Below are 20,830 nucleotides of genomic sequence, written 5' to 3'. Positions count from 1 at the left end.
GTTTTATGTGTATTAATTCAAAAAATTGCTATAAGAATACTTATTAGAACAACTTTTATCAAATAAAATACACTTTAGAAGATTTTGTAAACACTTTAGAACGTGAACGTGTAGAAAGTGAACACGAGACATTTAACGTTTTTCAACACTGTACAAAAAATAAATCGTTGGCCAAAGGGTTTGTTGTTTATCATTTAAGCCTTCAGAGAGTATAACGTCTCATTGAATATTTAACGTTTGACATCCTAACCACTAACACTGAGACAACTTGCAGAATGGAGGATCTGAGCCCAGTGATTTGATTATGAATTGTCAAAATGACGAGATGGACCATTAATTGTAATTAAGCAAAACAGCAAAGCTTGTTCCCCCTCGTCATTTTTCTTGTGCATCAGCTTTTATAGATTGTAGGGAATCCAACATTGTTTCAATATTTGTGGTTATTAATGTTTAATGCATTGATGGAGTTTTTTCTGTATGAATTTGAACTGTTCCATTGTGGTAATGATTTTTGAATACATCCCGCGCGAGGCACGAGTGACAACAATATTTAATATTATATTAAGATCTGCGCTTCAAGGACAAAGCATGGTTGAGGTTGATTACAAGCGATAAGAGAAATATTCAATTACAAGCATCGGCCTGTTACATAGCACGAATGATCCAAGCGTCATCAGTCCGCTTTCGCTTTTACCCACACAATTTATACGTTTCTGGATTTTAAGATTGAGATTTAGTTGGAGACCCAACCAGTCATAAATACATAACATGTTTTACAAAAACACCTAACAGTATTTATAATCCCACACGTACCACACTGGATGAAATAAATAAGATGGCTCCAAGCGGGTCGCACCACGCTTCCGTGAATAGGGGTAATCAAAGTCAGTCATTTTTTTCATTCATTTTTAATCCTTAAAAATTAGCTGGATTTGGCTTGCTACTTAAATTTGTATTAATCTATTATTGCCTGCATTATGGCGGAGTTTGCATGTATTCCCCGTGCCTGCGTGGGTTTTCTTCGGGTACTCCGGTTTCCTCCCACATTCCAAAAACATGCATGGTAAGTTGATTGGACTCTCTAAATTGCCCCTAGGTGTGATTGTGAGTGCGGATATTTGTCTCTGTGTGCCCTGCGATTGGCTGGCAACCAATTCAGGATTTTCCCCCGCCCACTGCCCAAAGACAGCTGGGATAGGCTCCAGCACACCCCGCGACCCTTGTGACGATAAGCGGTACCGATAATGGATAGATGGATGCCTGCGTTATCTATTATCTACAAGTATAACAAAATCATGTGTACGTGTGACACATTTCAGATGAATTCAACTTTTTGTGGACAGTACACTGTACACTATAGTATGTGTCAAAATCTTGTCAACCTTCAGTGTTGTACCAACTTCAGATGCAAGACCTGGCATCACTAACGTGCAGCTAAGCTATTGCACCTTTGCCCTACGCACAAAAATACCTGCAGACTGTGTTTATTCTTAAATTGTAATTTGATAAAGTCATGTGCTGAACAGAGTATCAAATCTAAATCCTTCTTTATTTGAAGAGCAATGTTTAAAAAATACTAATATAATGGAGGCCAAGTTTATTCCTACCATGGTCAAATTTTGAGTGATTTTTTTTTTTTTTTTTTTTTTTGCTTGTTAAGTTGGTATCATCATTTGTAAAAACTTCCCACATGAGTGGAAGCTGGGCTGATGTGCCCTTGAAAAAAGGCAGCTAAATCTCTACTGCTGCCCCTCACATCTCCGGTGTATCACTCACATTACTCACTACTGTACCACAAAAGAAAACACTGCAATATTCTTATCTTCCATTTTCAGCCCATGTTGGTGTATTAAGTAGGTTTTAGCCATCGTATTCTATTATTCTGAAATGCATTTGATGTCGCATGTACTTGGCCTCTCAGCGATGATTTTTTCCCCCCATACTGGCTATCTAATTATTGCAACCTCTCAAAGTTTTGACTGTGCCAGTACCTTCAATTTAATGTAATCCCAAATGAAAACGCCACTGGTAATTATCCACTTGTCAGTATTCAACCATGCAGTCCTGCATTATTTAGACTCCAAATTATGCCTGGATCCATGTGTGTTATAGCAATCAGTGCTGTACCAGGTTTTGACATTACTACAAGCAGTCCTTATCATTCTCTTTCAAATGCCTGTCTTCTTTCCACACCAAGCTCACTTGACTTGAATAAAATGGAAAGTTCTCTTGAAAAATAAACAACTTGACTTGATTTGAACATGTCAGCCTGTTTTTTTTTTATAAATAAACAGATGAAACCTGAGAGAGGACAAGGCAGTGGAGAGCTCTGAGACAACTCGTCATACAGAGGAAGCGTGTTGTGACTCAAGCCAAAATATTGCAACCTGTGAAGATGTGAGTGTTCTTCTCACCTATCGGAGTGATGTGGAGTAATACTTGCTCGAGGTTGCGTCCATCGTTGTAGAGGGCCAGATGCCAGGTGCCAGGGTCCATGTACTCAATAAAGCGCGTTTCTTGGAGGCCGCTCAGCAGCAGACTTTTAGGTGCTTTGCCAACTGAAACAGGATCACTCAAAGACCTGGGCAGCGCCTTTCCATCCAGCAGTTTCACAAAGTCAAACTGAACACATAAGGAAACATAATCAGACAATAGTTAACTCACTGCATTCACAAAGAAAGAATTACTGCATATGCAATTTCAAGGCCAGTTGCATTATTGAAATGATTTAAAAACTACAACCTACGCTATTAAAACTGCTGGTCCAGAAAGATCCCAATTTTGGTAAAAAAAAAAATTAAAAAAATGACCTGCTACTTGGGTCAATTAACCATCTTAATTAACTTGTTCATACAAAATAAAATCTCCCAAAACTGGTGACATAATGCCTCAACCGCAAAGCATAACGCTGCAAAATTGTCCTGCTTGTACTCTAGGGATACCGGTAGGGGGAGGAAATGAAAATGAGACGCAGATAATCAGGAAGTCTTTTTTATGGGTACACCGGTAGTGTGCCCCCATCTGTGTCGCTCCTTCCAGCTTGAGACAAGCAGACATCAGTGTCACATGATCACCGGGCTAACTTTGCTCATTTGCCAACATGCAGATCTTTAACCACAAAACTCAAGCACAGTAAATGAAATAAAAATAAATAAAAGATAATTGAAATATAAACTCTAACCACTCACTGTATTGAATACTTCTAATTTTAATTTCAATACATTGGTTGCTGGCTCCCCTAAAAATATTGCAGCGATTGATTACTTTTCTGTGACTTAGTAGTATGTTTGTTTTCCCCTGTTCAACAAATATTTCCGATTCCATTACTTTTAAATTAATTTTGATAGTGATGCTGTCCTAAAAGTTTCAGGGTAAAAACCTTCAGAGCTACCGAAGGCAAAAATCCCTCTTGTAATACAGCATCTCCTCAACGTTTACACCTGTTGCCAACAGCGCACTGAATCTGTTAAGGCCTAGCTAGACCAAAAAGACGGTGGCCAACAGTGACAGACGCTTACCCCCTGTGGCGTCCGGCCGGCTGTCGGCATGTCACGCTGGAGGAATACACCGCAACGACAGACAGCGATGCTGACCGTTAAAGTACCTTCTGCACATGCATAAGATGTAATACCCTTCCATACCATCGGCGTCGGTAGTCACCATTTCTCATGGTTAGAAAAATCCAACCGGAAAGCTGTTGGCCGGGGCGGATTATAAAAACGTAAACAATGCATTCAGCTATATTCTTTGCTCATGATGAACTCCCACGCGAATTAAACCATCACGTTCTTGACACGGTATTGTGAAATACTTACATTGTCAACTCTCGCTCTTGTACTTGTAAGAAGATTAAGGCAGCAAAGGCGTGCTCACTGTTTTTTCGCATTTGTCACTTCCAGTTGGTGCTCCGAGCACTGATTTGCTAGCTAACAGCCAATCAGAGTGACCAAATGTCACGACTGGCGACGCCGATTCAACATGCGTAACCGCCCCCAAGACACTAACAGATGGGTTACGATACTACGACGGACGATGGCCACTACACCAAACAGACGGCGCATTCAGACGCCACGACGCTTCGCGACTTCACACATCGGTTTGGTCTATCAGGGCCTTTAGAGTGAGTGAACATGCAATTGAGCAACTACTATGAGGAATCTTCAACAATCACTCCTATTTCTGTCTATTTTGAGGATGATCTGGATGAGGGTCCATTATTGTTATTACTATTATTATTATTATTATTATTATTATTATTATTATTATTATTATTATACCATTTGTGCCAATACAGTATACTGTGTACCAATGGAACCGTCCAACTCAGAATTGTAAATTGTATTACTGTTCCTTCTCTGTTCTTCTGCCTGCAGTAACCAGGAAGGAGGTTGCTAACAGACAACACATAAACAAACCCAAGTACAGAGCTCTATGAATTGTTTTCAGTTTTATTAATTATATTTATTAATTCAGCTGTAGTGGCGGCGCATGCTCTACTTTGTGGCCTTTTAGTTATATATGATCATTATGGCATTGCTCAAACAACAAATCTAATGGTGGTCTAAAACGTTTGCATAGTATTGTATGACCTGCCATATTAGTTAATATACTGTAAGTAAGGTAAAATACAGTATATTTCAAGTAAAACAGTAGCCAGTGCCACTCTTCATGCTGAACTACACTTATTTTATTGTGTGCAACCCTTGACATGGTGCCATTGACACAACAGATGCTCAAATACATTCAGATAAACTAGTACCGAATTAACCCCTAGTATGTGACGCTCCACTATTTTTCTTGTGACCTGCTATTGCTCAGGGTGGACAGCTTTAAAAGCACACTGCAGATGAAGAATTACTATGTTCAATTTAGAGATTGACTGAAAACTGGCACACTGGCAGCTTAACATGAGGCAGTGCTTTTCTCTGTATAAAAGGGCAAAAAACAGAGGGAAAAAAAACATCATTTTTCCAGACAGAAGCATTGGAAAAACAAAAACAACAACATGTTCTGCTGCCCAGGCTTTAGGCCTCTTGTTTCCAACATACAAAGTGTGACACAGAAGATGGACTTTTGAGAAATCTCTAGCTTTGTATAATTTATATTCAAACACCTTTCTCATTAATGTCAGGACACACAGCAAGTTTTATTGGGTCAGAATTTCTGAGATAAATGGCATCAGCTATCTCATTGATTATGTAGCAGGCCCAAAATTACTTGCCTAGATGTGTTGTACTCGTGATTTTTGTGATGAAGTAATATATTTTGAGTTCTTTATTGCTTATTTATGTCCTAAACAGCTTGGGTAGCTGATTAGTGTAACATTAATGAGTACTGGTAGCAATACTTCAAATGTCTTTGACATCTGTATGAGTTTTTTTTCTTGGGCAGTGATCTTTTCTAACCTTCAGGTATTTTGAAGCTTGTGTGTAAGCATCAGGATATGTTGCTGGCTGTGAGTGTGTCGGACACAACCTTGGTGGCTTACCTGTGTGTGTGTAGGTGGTATATTCCTTCGCCCATAAACCCCCAGCAGAGCGTTATGGGAGAGGGATAAATTGAACTTGATGTGGGTTGGATGGTGCACAGTCATATGAAACCTCCAAAAGACTCCTGGTGGGATGGCTTGATTCTGTTGTGTTCCAATGTCAACCTCACCACGGTCGATGGCCCGTCCGCGCACCCACTTTTCTGTAGATTCAAACCACAGAGAGGTGATGTAAAGGTCATATACCGTAGATTTATCAAAGGGAACAAGCGTCTCTCTTCACAATCAAAGAAGCAATTAAATACCAGCTCCATGTCCTTAAACATCATTGGGATCAACGGCTCTACTAATGAAGTGAGACTGAAGAGACATCAGGAATGACTCTTTGCTGTAAAACTGCTTTTCAAGAGACTCTGTATTGGCAGTCCTTTGAATAGGCCCTGCATTGAAGATTAACTGTTTTCAAAGAAAGTGGTTTGTCTGAGCACTATCTACAGGGGCTGTGACACGTGCTATTTTAGCATCTTCTGAAAAGAAATATAGTGCGCACAAGAAACAGGAGCATTAACACTAGGTAGATGGGAGAACAGGGGTGTTCACATGTATGCATGCAATCACAAATAGAATCATGGCAGAGAGATAGCATCTTGAGTGAGTGTGTGTCTTTGTGTGTAAGGAAAATGGGGATTTCCAAAAGTCCTTTGGTCATTAGCTCATTGCCTCTCCATAAGACTTTATCAACCACCAGGCCTCAGTCTTTTGTGTTGGGGGAGCAGGCGAACCTCTTCAGTCCTCTTTGTGTCTGCCTTTATGGAGAGATATATCTGTGCTTCTAAAAGAAGATGGAGGAAATACGGTGACAGAGGGGAGCCCACCGATCGTTACGGCCACAAAGGCAGATGAACAGTTAGGGGCAGATTCATGGATGAATCCGCATGCTCCTATCTATAATGGCCGCAGCTTTACCACTCCATTATGGCAACATCATGCACACCCACAAGCCAGCTGTCATATATCTTGTGCCATCAAATGACAGTGAGCAAGAGGGCACAGAGATACCATTGTTAATATCATCAGTGCTCACTCATGGCTATACTATTAGTGTTGTCTTGCTTTAGAAATGGTGATACTGCAATCACAAAATATCTTGCACTGACATAATCGTTGATAATTCTTAATGATCATTTCATGACTTCCCATTAGGAAACATCAGGATATCGACTTCTCAGGCTCTGGCTGGTGGTATAATGGTACACACGATTGACTTGGGAGCAATTCCTGTTGAGTAATTGTAGATGTGCCTGTTACTGAATAGTTGTTTTTCTCTAAGTGCCCTGCGAATGACTGGTGACCGAGTCTTCTTTTCGCCCACAGTCGGTTGGGACATCGACTGTGTCCCTGAATAGGATATTATAGATGGATGGATGCATACCACAGGACTTCCTTAACTTTGTTTTCCCTTGACATTGAAGCTAATGAACCTGTTAAAATGCTGATATATAAATGTATCGCTCACAACAGTGCTGCTACCGGGATTCCGGACATGTGTTTCTCAGGATCAGGATAAACTCCCCGCGACAGAATTTATCTTGGACATTAGTAAAGGAGCTGCAACCACTTATGCATATCCTCTTCCGTACACAATAATGTAACATAAGTGTCAGAAAAGTTCTAGGGTTGGTGTCACAAAAGATATATTTCAAATAAATCCAATAAAAAAGTACAACTTTGCCCCTTTGAAGCAATCCCCCTGGAGTCTATTACACCCAAATGCACTCTGGACGGATTCTTCCAAAATTCTCCGGAGCTTTATCATCATGGGCATCTTGATGTTGTCCACGTCTTCAAAACAGGTCCCCTTGAAGACACCATGTGGCCGCACAGGGCAGCATTGCCGGGGTGGGCAATCTGGTATGTTACTCTCCTGAGTCATACATGATCTGTATCTGGCAACAACAAGCCTTTTGCATGGATAATTTGCACCCCCTTGAGGAAGCACTCCTTATATTGTAGGAGTACTAGAAGTGATTCTTTGTGTTATATCATCTCAACGTGCACGTTTAGAGAAAATGTGATTCTCAAAGCATTACATGGATGGATCATCTAAATCCTCTTAACTTGACCAAGTGATGTCACTCCCCTGTCACATGGTGAAGTCGAACAAGTGGGTCACGAAACAGAATGCTAACATTATATTTATGGTGTGAAAAAAATTACAGCAAACACAATATAGGCAGGTAATACACATGATGACTACTACTACCGCAACGGAACAATAAATGACGATTAACGTTAGCAATAAACACGTAATTTCTGACTATATTTTCCAAAATGCTTCTACTCATATTGGGAAGTGCATCTAAAGGCCCTGATACACCAAACCACGTCGGAGGTCGTGAAGCGTCATGGCGACTTTAAGCACCGTCTGATTGGTGTAGTGACCACCGTTGTTGTGTCGTAACCCGTCTCTAAGCGTCTGGGGGGCGTTTACGCATGTTGAATCGGCGTCGCCAGTCGTGACATTTGGTCACTCTGATTGGCTGTTAGCTAGCAAATCAGTGCTTGGAGCACCAACTGGAAGTGACAAATGCGAAAAAACAGTGAGCACGCCTTTGCTGCCTTAATCTTCTTACAAGTACAAGAGCGAGAGTTGACAATGTAAGTATTTCACAATACCGTGTCAAGAGCGTGATGGTTTAATTCGCGTGGGAGTTCATCATGAGCGAAGAATATAGCTGAATGCATTGTTTACGTTGTTATAATCCACCACCGGCCAACCCGGCCAACATCTTTCCGGTTGGATTTTTCTAACAATGAGAAATAGAGACTACCGCCGCCGATGGTATGGAAGGGTATTACATCTTATGCATGCGCAGAAGGTACATTATTGGTCAGTGTCGCTGTCTGTCGTTGCGGTGTATTCCTCCAGCGTGACGTGCCGACAGCAGGCCGGAAACCACAGGGGGTAAGCGTCTGTCACTGTTAGTGAACGTCGTTTTGGTGTATCAGGGCCTCATCACAGCTGTCTTCGGGCGGGAGGCGGGGTACAATAATTAATTTTAGGTCACAAATTTAAAATAGAGATTGATGCTGTGAGGAAAGACAGCCTTTGATTAATATTTACAGGTTGAATATCACCTACGGAAGGTGTAAAAGTCGTATGACCGAAAGGGAAAAAATGAGGAATCCTCTAAGAGTCTGTGTGGGTGCTTTGTCACGCTTTCCTCAAAGACACTATGAAGGGATTACTGTGTTTTTAACATTCACCACCTTTTTATATTTGTGTTGCGTTTGTAAAAATTATATATATATATATATATATATATATATATATATATATATATATATATATATATATATATATATATATATATATATATATATATATATATATATATCCATCCATCCATTATCTGTACCGCTTATCCTCACAAGGGTCGCGGGGCGTGCTGGAGCCTATCCCAGCTGTCTTTGGGCAGTAGGCGGGGGACACCCTGAATTGGTTGCCAGCCAATCGCAGGGCACACAGAGACAAACATCCGCACTCACAATCACACCTAGGGGCAATTTAGAGTGTCCAATCAACTTACCATGCATGTTTTTGGAATGTGGGCGGAAACCGGAGTACCCGGAGAAAACCCACGCAGGCACGGGGAGAACATGCAAACACCACACAGGGAGGCCGGAGCCGGGATCGAACCCACGACCTCTGAACTGTGAAGCGGACGTGCTAACCAGTCGACCACCGTGCCGCCTCATATGTATATATATATATATATATATTGAGTAGGTTGACTATCTGCAGCATCACGTTTGTGGGGTCGATTAAAAGCTCAAAATGGCCAGAAAAATAAGAATTTCCATGTGAAACTCAACAGTTGATTCTTGCTCTTAGAAATTAAGGCTATGCCATGCGAGGAATTGCCAAGATACTGATGATGATCCAACAAACGGCGTTTCAAAAATAAGGAAATGTCTTGGTGACCCCAAACTTTTGAACGGTAGTGTATACAGTATATCATTTAAATTTAAATTGGGTGATATTTTATAATTAATTGTACATCAATGTACATGTCTTTGGTATTGTTATGTGTAAGTAAGTATGACGACTTGAAAAAAAAAAAAAAAAATTTAAAAACTTCTGGATTTCCAAATAAATTGATTTAAAAATCACTGGGAGAATGGAATTCAACCGTAATATATATATATTTTTTAACAACATCTGAGGTCTACCACACAAAGTCAATTTTAAAACCAGAGGCAATTTGAGTATATATGCAAAACAATCCCTGGCCAAAAGCTCGCGGTCCTTTGGTTCGAATGTGATTGGACAGACAGAAAAACACAAAATGCTCTCCAATTATAGTAGTAGGATGTAAGCAGCTTGGCAGAACTAAAGTATGCTTTTATGCATTCCTGCTGAGTATACCTCCTCTGTCTATTCGCTTTAATGCTAATCCTCACTCCTGTGCTTCACCACAAAAATAAAGGCCGGCAGAGGGATGGATGTCCCGAGGAAAGCAGCCTTTTATTCAACTCTAGATGAATAGGACATGAATCGGGCATGGCAGTTGGCACAACTCAGGCAGGCCGACACGAGCGCAGGCAGCCCGGCAGGCCAGCTGACTGACAGGGAGATGAGCAACCAGGTCCTTCTTAAACTAATTACTGTACTGTAGCTCTTCTCGTCTGATGCAATATGAGGACAGACACCAGAGCTCAGGGCATCTGCAAGTATGGGTATTGGGTAAAGCGGGGGTGGAGGGGAAGATTTGTAGGAGGAGAAAGAAAAAGATGGGTGGGGAATGAGCCAAGAAGAGAGTAGCATGTCCAAAAAAGAAGCTGGCAGCGTCAACTTACTGCTGATGCAAGAAAGAGGAAAAAAAAACCTTCTTGCATCTCTCTCAGCAGAAAAAAAATATCATCATACATTTTTTTCTGCTAGAAACTGTGGAAGATGGAGACATTATGTTGCTCCAGCAAAAAACATACCGATTGAATGGACACCTCTGCTCGCTGCTGTCAATCAATATTTAAAAGATAATCAGGTTGATTTTGAACCTGATTCCCTGCCTCCAACCTAAGTCAGACCTGATTATCAGATAGTTCTAGATATATTCTCCAAAATTAGTAGGGACAGACAATCAAAAATATGTGTTCAATATTTACAATCAAAATCCTTACGTAAGTCGTGAACAGAAAGGCAGACCTACAAACTCTGTGGATCATAACAATAGTAAATAAGGAAGATACATTAAGCTTGCACTGTTAAAGACCATTAGAAATGGAGAAACAGTTTAAGTTGGGAGTTTATATACAATACAATATTATTTATATTGCGCATTTCACAACAGCTACAGATGTAACAAAGCACTTTACATAGAAGAACAAAATAGCCATAATGCAACAAGTGAAATCAATACACTATATACAATAGAAAGTGGGAAAACAGCTGAAAATTCAGTCAGTCTCAGGTCGGATCAAAAGTCAATGAATAGAAACGTGTGTTCAAACGGGTTTTAAAAATGGACAGAGAGGGGGCTTGCCAAACATCCAATGGAAGGGCATTCCACAGGGAAGGACCAGCGACAGAGAAGGCTCGAACCGATCTGAGGCTCTGCTTAGTCCTCGGCACCTCGAGCAGTGCCTGGTCCGCAGACCTGATTCTGCGGTAATGGCTTACTGACTTAAAAACAAATAGAATAATCTTAAATTGAACCCAAAAGTGCATTGGGAGCCAGTGAAGGGAGGCCAGAATTGGTGTTATGTGCTCCATCTTCTGAGCTCCAGTAAGGAGGCGAGCAGCAGTGTTTTGGACCAACTGGAGACGTTTGAGAGAGGACTGGCCGACTCCAAAATAAAGTGCATTGCAGTAATCTAGCCGAGATGTAACAAAGACATGGATGACTGTTTCTAAGTGCTGATGGGAAAGGAGGTGCTTTACCTTAGCCAGCTGTCTAAGGTGAAAGAAGCTGGACTTTACAATAGCTCTGATTTGCTGGTCCAATTTAAGATCACTGTCCATTTTGAAACCCAAGTTTAAGACTGTTGGCTTTAGATATAGTACCAGGGGGCCCAGGGCCACAGGGTGGGATGTAGAAGAGCCACTGGGACCAAATACCATAACTTCTGTTTTCTTTTCGTTGAAATTTAAGAAATGTTGTGACATCCAGGCTTTGATGTCCTCTAGGCAGGACAGAAGTGGTCTTAAGGAGAAGGCGTCTTTTTTGCTGAGCTGCTACTACAACTTTTACTATATCTTCTACTATCACTACTAGTCCTACTTTTTTTGTGTGTATTTTCCTGAAGTCTAGATGCCCATTGGTACCATGCCACTTCTCGCTGGTCAGTCTTGGTACTACGCTAGACTTTTTGGAGAGATTAAAGAGCCCTATTTTCATTCCATTCCAAGTCTAACTCAAAAGTGCAGTCGAGACCCAGTACCGGTCCACTAGAAACTTTGGCGGCGGGCCACACTGATGAAAGAAAAAAAGCGTCCAGTACTTCCGGTATATTTATTATCCGAGGCTGAAAAATATTTTATCTTGAAAAGTGACCGCATTATCTCCGTTACATCTATCTATGACTGACTCTTAATTGTTGACAAGTTGTCTCTGTCGCATAATGCTAATATTAAATCCACAAGCCAGAAAAATTAGTAAAATAAACAGACATATTTGGAAAGTTTCTTTGCAATGGGGAAAAGGCCCAGTGAGAATTCAAAACAAGATTCTATGCCCAAGAAGTAAAAGAAAGGTACATTTCACAGACAATACCAGAAGACTTACTTGAAATATTGATTTACGGCGCCAAGTGATTCCCACGCGCATATGCGCAGACTAAAAAAAACAAAACAAAAACAACGTGCAGACTCAATGCAGGCTTAAAAACTGATTCGTCAACGAATGTAAGTGCCTCGGAGGTGTCATATTTGGTGGCTAACTGTATTGCTAAGAAAAAGTCATTCAAAATTGGTGGAAAAAAAACCTTGTGGACTCGCGTTTATTATTGTAGCATTGAACTTGTCAACTCGCCCCCCATAACACACACACATCTGAACGCCCAGAACCTCGCCCCGGACGGTGAACAGTTATGGGGCCGCAAAGGGTCTTGTATGAACCGGTCCGTGGCAGAAAAAAGGTTGGGCACCACTGATTTAAGACGTAAGATTGTCAGGAGTTTTTTGGGTCGGGAGTGGCAAAATCTGGACAAATACAGCCCAAATGTGATTATGTGTGTAGCCAGCTTTAAAGAAGCAAGGGCTTCTTTCACATCTGTCGTTAACTTTCTCTAGTCAGAAAAAATTAGTTGATGGGTTTGAAAACAATCTGCCAACCATGAGTTGGTCAGCGGTTGCCTTGCAAGCATACCAAAAGGTATCATAACAAACTAAGTTACATTGCTCTCTTACTGGTCAGAAGAATGTACAAAAGAAGAAGGTTTTCTGTATGGAGTAGTGAGCAATTAGTGAAAAAAGGCAGCACAAAAACAAAAAAATGAGCAAAAGTATCTTTTGTCAAGTTTAACAATTTAGGAGGCTACAATACACTAGAGAACTTGGAATGCAAAACGGCAGCACATTATTCTCATTACGTTTCACTGCTCTTAGACATATAGACAAAAAAAAGGCAGCTGTTCTGTATGTGGGTGCTAATTGCAAACATGCCATAAAATAGAGGTGTCCACAAAGCCAATATACAGATTGCATCCGGATATGTCACCAAAATGATTTTGCAAGCATGGTGGGAGCACATTGTTAACACATCAGGTACCCTGTTAGCTGCTGATTTTATCACTGTCGTTGTACTACTCAGAATGCAAAAGAAGAGCAGGCTCCAGTGTTGTTTAGAGGAGAAAAAATAGTGGTTGCAGTGGGTTGAGGTCAGTGTTGGAAAAGTTATTTTCCTGCGTGAACTAGTTAAACGTTCAGGTCACAAATTTTGAAATAAAATACATTAATAAATAAAATTTCCCCATCGTTGCCATCCATTTAGTCCACACTAGTAGACAGCGATAACTCACTGCTTGAATGCTCTTTTTTAAAGTGAGGAATAAAAACAGGACTGTAGTCTTCAGTGTCCAACACAGATTTCCCGAGTAAGATAACCACCACGGGCTGTTTCTTCCCGGGCTCCGTGGCTTGGGTTGCCAAATAAGGTCTTTATCTACCTACAAATGAAAGCTGTGTTTAGCCAGGTTTCCTCCTGGAAGTCTAACGAGCCTAGGGTTGCCAACCCCCGGAAAAATAAATAAGGGAAACCTCATCGGCAGGGGCGGCCAATCTGACTGCCTTTAACTAGGGATCCATACCAAAATATCGATATTACGATCCAGGGTGCTCAATTTTAAGTATGGAGCTAAAGCACTGATATCTGCAATTAATTCAAATATACTGTATAATATATTTATTAATCCATAATTTAGAACGTTGTATTGTCATCCAATCTGCATTTTTGCTATGTGTTGCCAAGGGCAAAGAGCTTTCTGCCTTGGCAGAAACAGACTGCTGGCTCTGGTCGCGCCTATCAGAACTTTGTAAACACATTTGATTGGATGAAGAATGATCAAGGTGAAAGCCCACGACTCGTAGGCACTGCATGGAGTCCACGCCACTGACAAGATGATATGGAAGTGATAACAAAGTAGTTTGGAGTAGTCTGGTTCAACTGATGACGTGTACCCTCCCACTGATGTGAGCGCAGCGGCAGCACATGTGGTTTTGTTTGCAACTTTGTATAAAAAAATGAAAAGTCACTTCAGGTATCAATATCAGATAGGTATCGCGATATTTGGTCCAGAATTACTTGGTATCGGATCGAATCCAAAATCACTGGTATCGCCCATATCTACCTTCAACCTTCATGGCGTGATTTTCTTTGTGGGTGACACAATTTTTAACTATTCAAACCCGAGTTGAATAAGATGCATATTTTTGAATGATATGAACACATTAGAAAGTTATTATCTAGAAATGTACTTGAATACAAACTAACAAAATTAACTTATCAAAATCAAGACATGTCATAGTTGAGGCTCACAATGAGATCACATTTAATCAGTTCAGCAGAACATTTCTTTCGCACATTTAGCCACTTCATCTTCATTCTCTCACTTTTTCGACCCATGTGTTTTCTGTTTTCGAGTCCTTTGTATTTTTGCAATCATTTCTGAGGAGGAGTAGTGCTTCTGCCGGTCGCCTTGCTGCTCGAAGGTGTGTCACTGTGTCATTCACGTTGCTTTGTTTGTCTTCCGCTATCGAGTTGGCGACAGTACCTCGACCAATAAGTTAAGCGGATTCAGTAGCGTCATACCCATGTATGAATATGCTGTCACCTCATTGGTCATAGAGCAGCGACGGTCCTAGAACCATTACCGTAAATTGTTGTATAAAGACAACTGTTGTTCATTAATTCCATTGACATTTTACGGACTATTTTTTACTCTCACGATATTACGGGACAAAGTGCGTCCCTCTACAACTCAATACGGGATGCGCACTTATATTTCTAAATACGGGACGATTACGTTTTTCAAGGGACGGTTGGCAACCCTAAACGAGACCCAGCTATAGGCTGAAATTTGTGCCACTACAAACTGGATCTGAATAATGTTGGTTTGAATTTGAATAGCTAAACTTGAATAATTGAATTGAAAAACTGAATTTGAATTACATAAATTAAATTTACATTGTTTAATTTGAATCTTTACTTTAAACAACGTAATCTGAATTACGTATACAATTTGAATTCCTCACTAAAAATTCAATTCTGTATATTTTTTCACATTCGGTTTTACAAATACAAATTAAAATCTTTTCCACACAGATTCCGTTTGCTTGACTTTTCATTCAGTTTCACGAGTGTCTCTTACACTTAAAATCCCAAAGAGGAGACTCTAGTCTCCACTCTGTTTCCCCCCCACAGAAACCAAATATGTGTCACACCCCTAATTACTTTCCATTGTATTCTTAAGTACACATCAACGAGTGGGTACTTACTTACCCACTGACACAAACACAGCTGTTCTGCACAATCTGCACAAAGTCAGATTTCACACAGAGGTCACCATGGCACACGATTTTGAGATTTGCAGAGTAAAGCCCTAGATAGACCAAAAAGACGGTGGCCAACAGTGACAGACGCTTACCCCCTGTGGCGTCCGGCCGGCTGTCGGCACGTCACGCTGGAGGAATACACCGCAACGACAGACAGCGACGCTGACCATTAAAGTACCTTCCGTGCATGCATAAGATGTAATACCCTTCTATACCATCGGCGGCGGTAGTCACCATTTCTCATGGTTAGAAAAATCCGACCGGAAAAGCTGTTGGCCGGGGGCGGATTATAAAAACGTAAACAATGCATTCAGCTATATTCTTCGCTCACGACGAACTCCCACGCAAAGTAAACCATCATGTTCTTGACACGGTATTGTGAAATACTTACATTGTCAACCCTCGCTCTTGTACTTGTAAGACGATTAATCTGCGGAGGCGTGCTCACTGTATTTCTCCATTTGTCACTTCCCGTTGGTGCTGCGAGCGCTGATTTGCTAGCTAACAGCCAGTCAGAGTGACCAAATGTCACAACTTGCGACGCCGGTTCAACATACGTAAACGCCCCCAAGACGCTTACAGACGGGTTACGACACTACGACGGTGGCCACTACACCAAAGAGACGTCACATTCAGACGCCACGACGCTTCACGACCTCCGACGTCGGTTTGGTCTATCAGGGCCTTAAAAGTTCATTGTTGGTGTGTATTACGGCAAGTTGAAAATGTTTCTCGAATCAAAAGACAAAACAGGATGATTGTGGACAACTGTTGACTAAATCAAAGAGTAGTAGTTTGTAGTAGTAAGTAGCAACCATCAAAGACTGCACAGTCCACGAGGCCCGCAGAACACATCCCAGCTGGCAGATGAGCATCTATGAGCTCATGGCGTTCCTCGCAATCATTTTTCGAAGGGCTGCCATGGGTTATATTGGTCCCATGCGACAGATGTGGGCCAATAAATATGGCGGCTCAGATATAAAATCCATAATGGCTCGTAACCACCTTTTTGAAATAAAGCGGTACCTTCGCTTTGACAACAAGGACACCCGCAAGGAACGCGTACAAAACGACAAATTTGCAGCAATTTCAGACATCTGGCTGAAGTTTGTTCAGAACGGTATGTCATCCTACAGTTCAGGACAGCATGTTACTGTAGATGAGCAATTGTTTCCCACAAAGGTTCGTTGCCCCTTTCTGCAGTACATTGCATCCAAGCCTGACAAGTTTGGAATCAAGTTTTGGATTGCAGCAGATCTGGACACCAAATACGTGTTTCACGCCATCCCTTATTTGGGAAAAGATCCCACTCGTCCAACAGGAGAGAGGCTGTCAGAGAATATGGTTCTGAAATTGATGGAGCCATTTATGGACCAGAGAAGGACTGTAACAATGGACAATTTTTTCACATCTCTGTCTTTGGCTCAGGCTCCTTCAGAGAAATACAACTCTGCTCGGCACCATAAACAAAAATCGTCGGGAGCTACCAACAACTGCAAAAACAACTTTGGGACGCCAGTTACACTCCACACAGGTTTCTAAATCTGGAAGAGCGTTGCTGACAGTGGATGCATCAAAAAAAAAAAAATCATCTGTTTGTCTTTTGAGCACCATGCATCAGAAAATGGAAATTGTGGATGCCCGAAAACAAAAACCAAACACTATTGATTGTTGTTGATTATAACCATCTCAAATGTGGTGTTGACATCATGGACCAGAAATTGCGCAACTACTCTGTGCGTGCAGGTACAAGAAAATGGCCCATGGCTGTGTTTTACAACCTTCTTGACATGGGGGCCACAAATGCACACGTTTTGTACACAGCATGTGCAGGGCACAAAGAAAGTCGCAGATTGTTCATGCAGGAGCTTTCAGAGGAACTCAAAGAGAGGCTCGCGCAGAAACAGACACTGGAGCGCAAACAGATTTGTCGTGAGAAGAGAGCTTCTGAGCAGCACAAAAAGACTCATTGCCAGGTGCGCATACTGTGCAATAAAAATAGGAGCATTCGACGTTGTGTACACTGCTGCAAATTCACGTGTGGAAAATGTAAGAACGCTTCACCGGGGGAATGTGGAAAATGCTAGATGGCAATTGTTTGCTAAATTTCTCAGCTTTTTATGTCATCAGACTGCTTATCTTTGTGTGGAATAAACATTTTCTTTCTGAAGTTATTCCTTCTGTTTGTTTGTTGTTTCTCAAAACTGAAATTGAGATGTTTGGGGTACTAATTTCATTTCTCTGCCCTCTGAAATTGTGAGATTGGCAGTATGCAAGTATGCCCTTCGTAAAATGACCGGCCATTATGAAAAGAGTTTTTATGGCAAATTTAAAATGCTTCTTGAATCAAAAGACAAAACAGGGATGATTGTGGAAAGCTGTTGACAATCAAACACGCCCAGGGCTGAGCATGCACAATTAGCAATTCAATGGAGACAAAGACTACCTAGAGTGGAATTTGCAAGTTCTGGAAGAGGGAGGGGGCATGGGGCAGAAGAGGAAAAAGCCGGGCCTTCTAGTTTATTTACAACACCTTTCTTTAACCTTTGTGGTACAAGCCATCGGGTCAAGGAGGGATGAAAAGGCGCTTCCTTTCAAATTTAGGAAAGGACAGTGTACATTCAGCAGCATATCAAAACGAAGCCTCGTAGTCAGTACGTCTCGATTTCTGGGTTGTTGTTTTTTTCAAACCGTAGCGCCAGCATTGAACTCCATGCCTTTTCAGCGCATAGCACATATCAATAGACAGAGGGTGCTCATCCCAGGCTCTGTTTGATATTATGTTACATATTTTGCTGAGTGTCTGTTATATTTGGGGCTGTTTTTGATACCAAAATCAGTTGATTACGCTACCTCAAAGATTCTATGCATTAACAATCACATTTTAAGTTTAGCTATTCAAATTCAAATCTACATTATTCAGATTCAGTTACTAGTGGCACAAATTTCAGCCCATATCCAGCACTCTTGAACGAAAATGACATTTCATTCAAAAACTGTTCAACAACGCCTGAATGTGCGCATTCATAAAAAAACATTCATTAGGCAGAAATACACTACATTGAGTTCAAGTTTGCCCAAAATATGAACGAGTTCATTAACTGTCATTCATTGAACTGATTCAGGTACAATACTGGCTGAGGTCAAATGGCTTTCCATCACATGCGAACAGCGCTAGTGTGTCTGGAACTGGAACAAGGCCACTTCGTGGAGGAGATTTTGGACTGGTTCATTTGTGCTGCTTATTTCAGTTTTGTAAATTATTTTTCACTGCTGCAACCTTTAGGCCGTTTACTGCAACTGCCTTTGGGGAAGGGTACTTACTACTCTAAAAAAAAAAAAACTGATGTCATTGCTAAGATGAAGTAGATACATTCTACCACAGTAACGTTTGGTGATATTTGAAGAGTAACTGTAGTCTGATTACTGAACAGGAATAGTACTGTGTCAGATTAGTCATTACTGTAAAATGTCCACAATTTGGAGTTACATGTTATTAGAATACGAGTAATACTTGTTAACGATATCATTGGTTAAAACTTTGAATGAACTGCACTGAGGGAACAAATGTATTAAAAGATTTGATTACTGATTACTACTATTGAGTAGTACAAACTGATTCTAAAAAAGGCATCATGGGCATATGTGCACATGATAACAACAACATAAGACACTGCTTTGGACAATTAAACCATGTGTGCACTTACAGTGCAATTGCATTGGTAGATAGTTGACTGTTTGTTGGTCATTTTTGGAACAGCACTGATTCTTATTCGAGCATATGTGACTCCATGCTTTTGTTCTCTTTATGTTGCTATGACCCATATCTGAATTGTGCCATTTGGGAGCACAAAAATCTGAATTGTGTCACAAGAACCATTAGCTATAAATAATGCCCAAGATCTGCCATCTTCATCCTTGCATGTAACACCTGGCCAGCTAATGACTGAGCTACTTTAGGACTTGGAGCTCAAGGTCTAATTATTTTTTCTTGCCTAGGGCTTATTCAGGTAAAACAATTACACTTTACATAATCATTTTTCAAAGGAACTAAAATGTATTTGGCATGAATGTTATTAGCCCTGAGATTCTAATGAAGCAAAGAACAGCATGATAGTGCACTCGACGTCTAGGATAACAGGACATGTCTGGAGGGACTGAAACTGTATGTGTGTTAGTCCATATTAGAGTGTTTGATGTCAATCTCACACACATTGGTGCAGACAATATTAATAATGTTCCAAATGCAAGGAAAAGTGCTGCAGGGTGGAAAAAAAATATCACAATGGGTAAGGTCTCTATAATTACTTCGATTCGACAAAGGTCTTTTTGAGCAGGTGGCTTAATAAGCTTTCAGCCACCTCTCTCCACTCTGCAGCCTAATGAGTGTCAGTCAGAGGCTCTCCGCTACTCTCTCGTCCTCACCGTCCACCATTAAAGCCTCGGGCTATGTCTGTGACTGACAAGTCTTCCTGTCTACAAACTTACTGTATTGGACCCAGGACCCTGTGAAATTTCCATTGGTACACGGTACCACCGGTAAAATATTATCAACTGTTTTCTTTTTCCACCTTGGACTATGTGTAAAATATGTTATTCTAGAGAACAAATACTTTGCATTAGAATTAAAAATTACCATTAACTAAAGATTATATTAGACCTAGCCTCACAAACAGTGGTTGCTTTTGATTAAAAAAAAAAAAAAAAAAAGAAAAAAAAGAAGAAAATAAACTGCATGTAACAATCATTTTGAGAAGTCCTGAGGTCACTTAAAACAAGGGGTGCCCAGCTGGCTATAGCCTGAAACACAAATCTGATGCATGGTCGATAAGTCGAAACTTTTTTTTTCCACACACACATCATCCATTATTTAACCATAAATTATAATAATAATAATAATATTTATTTTGCTTTTTTCTTCAGGACCCCAGTCATACTGTCAATGCAACTGACACAAAAGCAAGTGGTCCAGGTTTGCTATGGCAGTGGTGATCAAGAGTTTGTGTATCACAAAGCTGTTCCACGTGCAATGTGAACACAGTTTGAATTTCATTTGTCTGACTAGATTTTGTTTGCAGAGTGATTTGAATACAGAGTGAGTAGCAAATCGACATGTTGCTCCTCTAAAGCTTTTTAAACTTGAGGCCTGGGGTTCACTAAATGATTATTGTGTATGCATGCATGCGTGTGCGTGCGCGCGTGTGCGTGCGTGTGTGTGTGTGTGTGTGTGTGTGTGTGGACTGCTGTTGCACTCACATCCTGAGAATGTATCCCAGCGTGAGAAAATC

At 40.8% G+C, this 20,830-nt stretch overlaps 1 protein-coding gene across 3 annotated transcripts in view; it reads right to left on the bottom strand.

The window, feature by feature from the left end:
- tenm1 (teneurin transmembrane protein 1) overlaps positions 1 to 20,830 on the bottom strand; it is a 298,794-nt gene that overhangs the window by 139,760 nt on the left and 138,204 nt on the right. For all 3 annotated transcript variants that reach the window (XM_086023607.1, XM_086023606.1, XM_086023608.1), the window contains 2 exons: positions 5,489 to 5,691; positions 2,415 to 2,622 (listed from right to left, as the gene is read on the bottom strand). In XM_086023607.1, the coding sequence (XP_085879733.1) occupies positions 2,415 to 2,622; positions 5,489 to 5,691 (411 nt within the window). The remainder of the gene's footprint in view (positions 1 to 2,414; positions 2,623 to 5,488; positions 5,692 to 20,830) is intronic.

Source organism: Filicampus tigris, chromosome 2 (genome assembly GCF_054856515.1).
Source record: "Filicampus tigris isolate MCC_2025a chromosome 2, RoL_Ftig_1.0, whole genome shotgun sequence".
Taxonomy (NCBI): Eukaryota; Metazoa; Chordata; class Actinopteri; order Syngnathiformes; family Syngnathidae; genus Filicampus; species Filicampus tigris.
The sequence above is the reverse complement of the archived record's forward strand: the minus strand, read 5'-3'. Positions and strand labels throughout refer to the sequence as shown.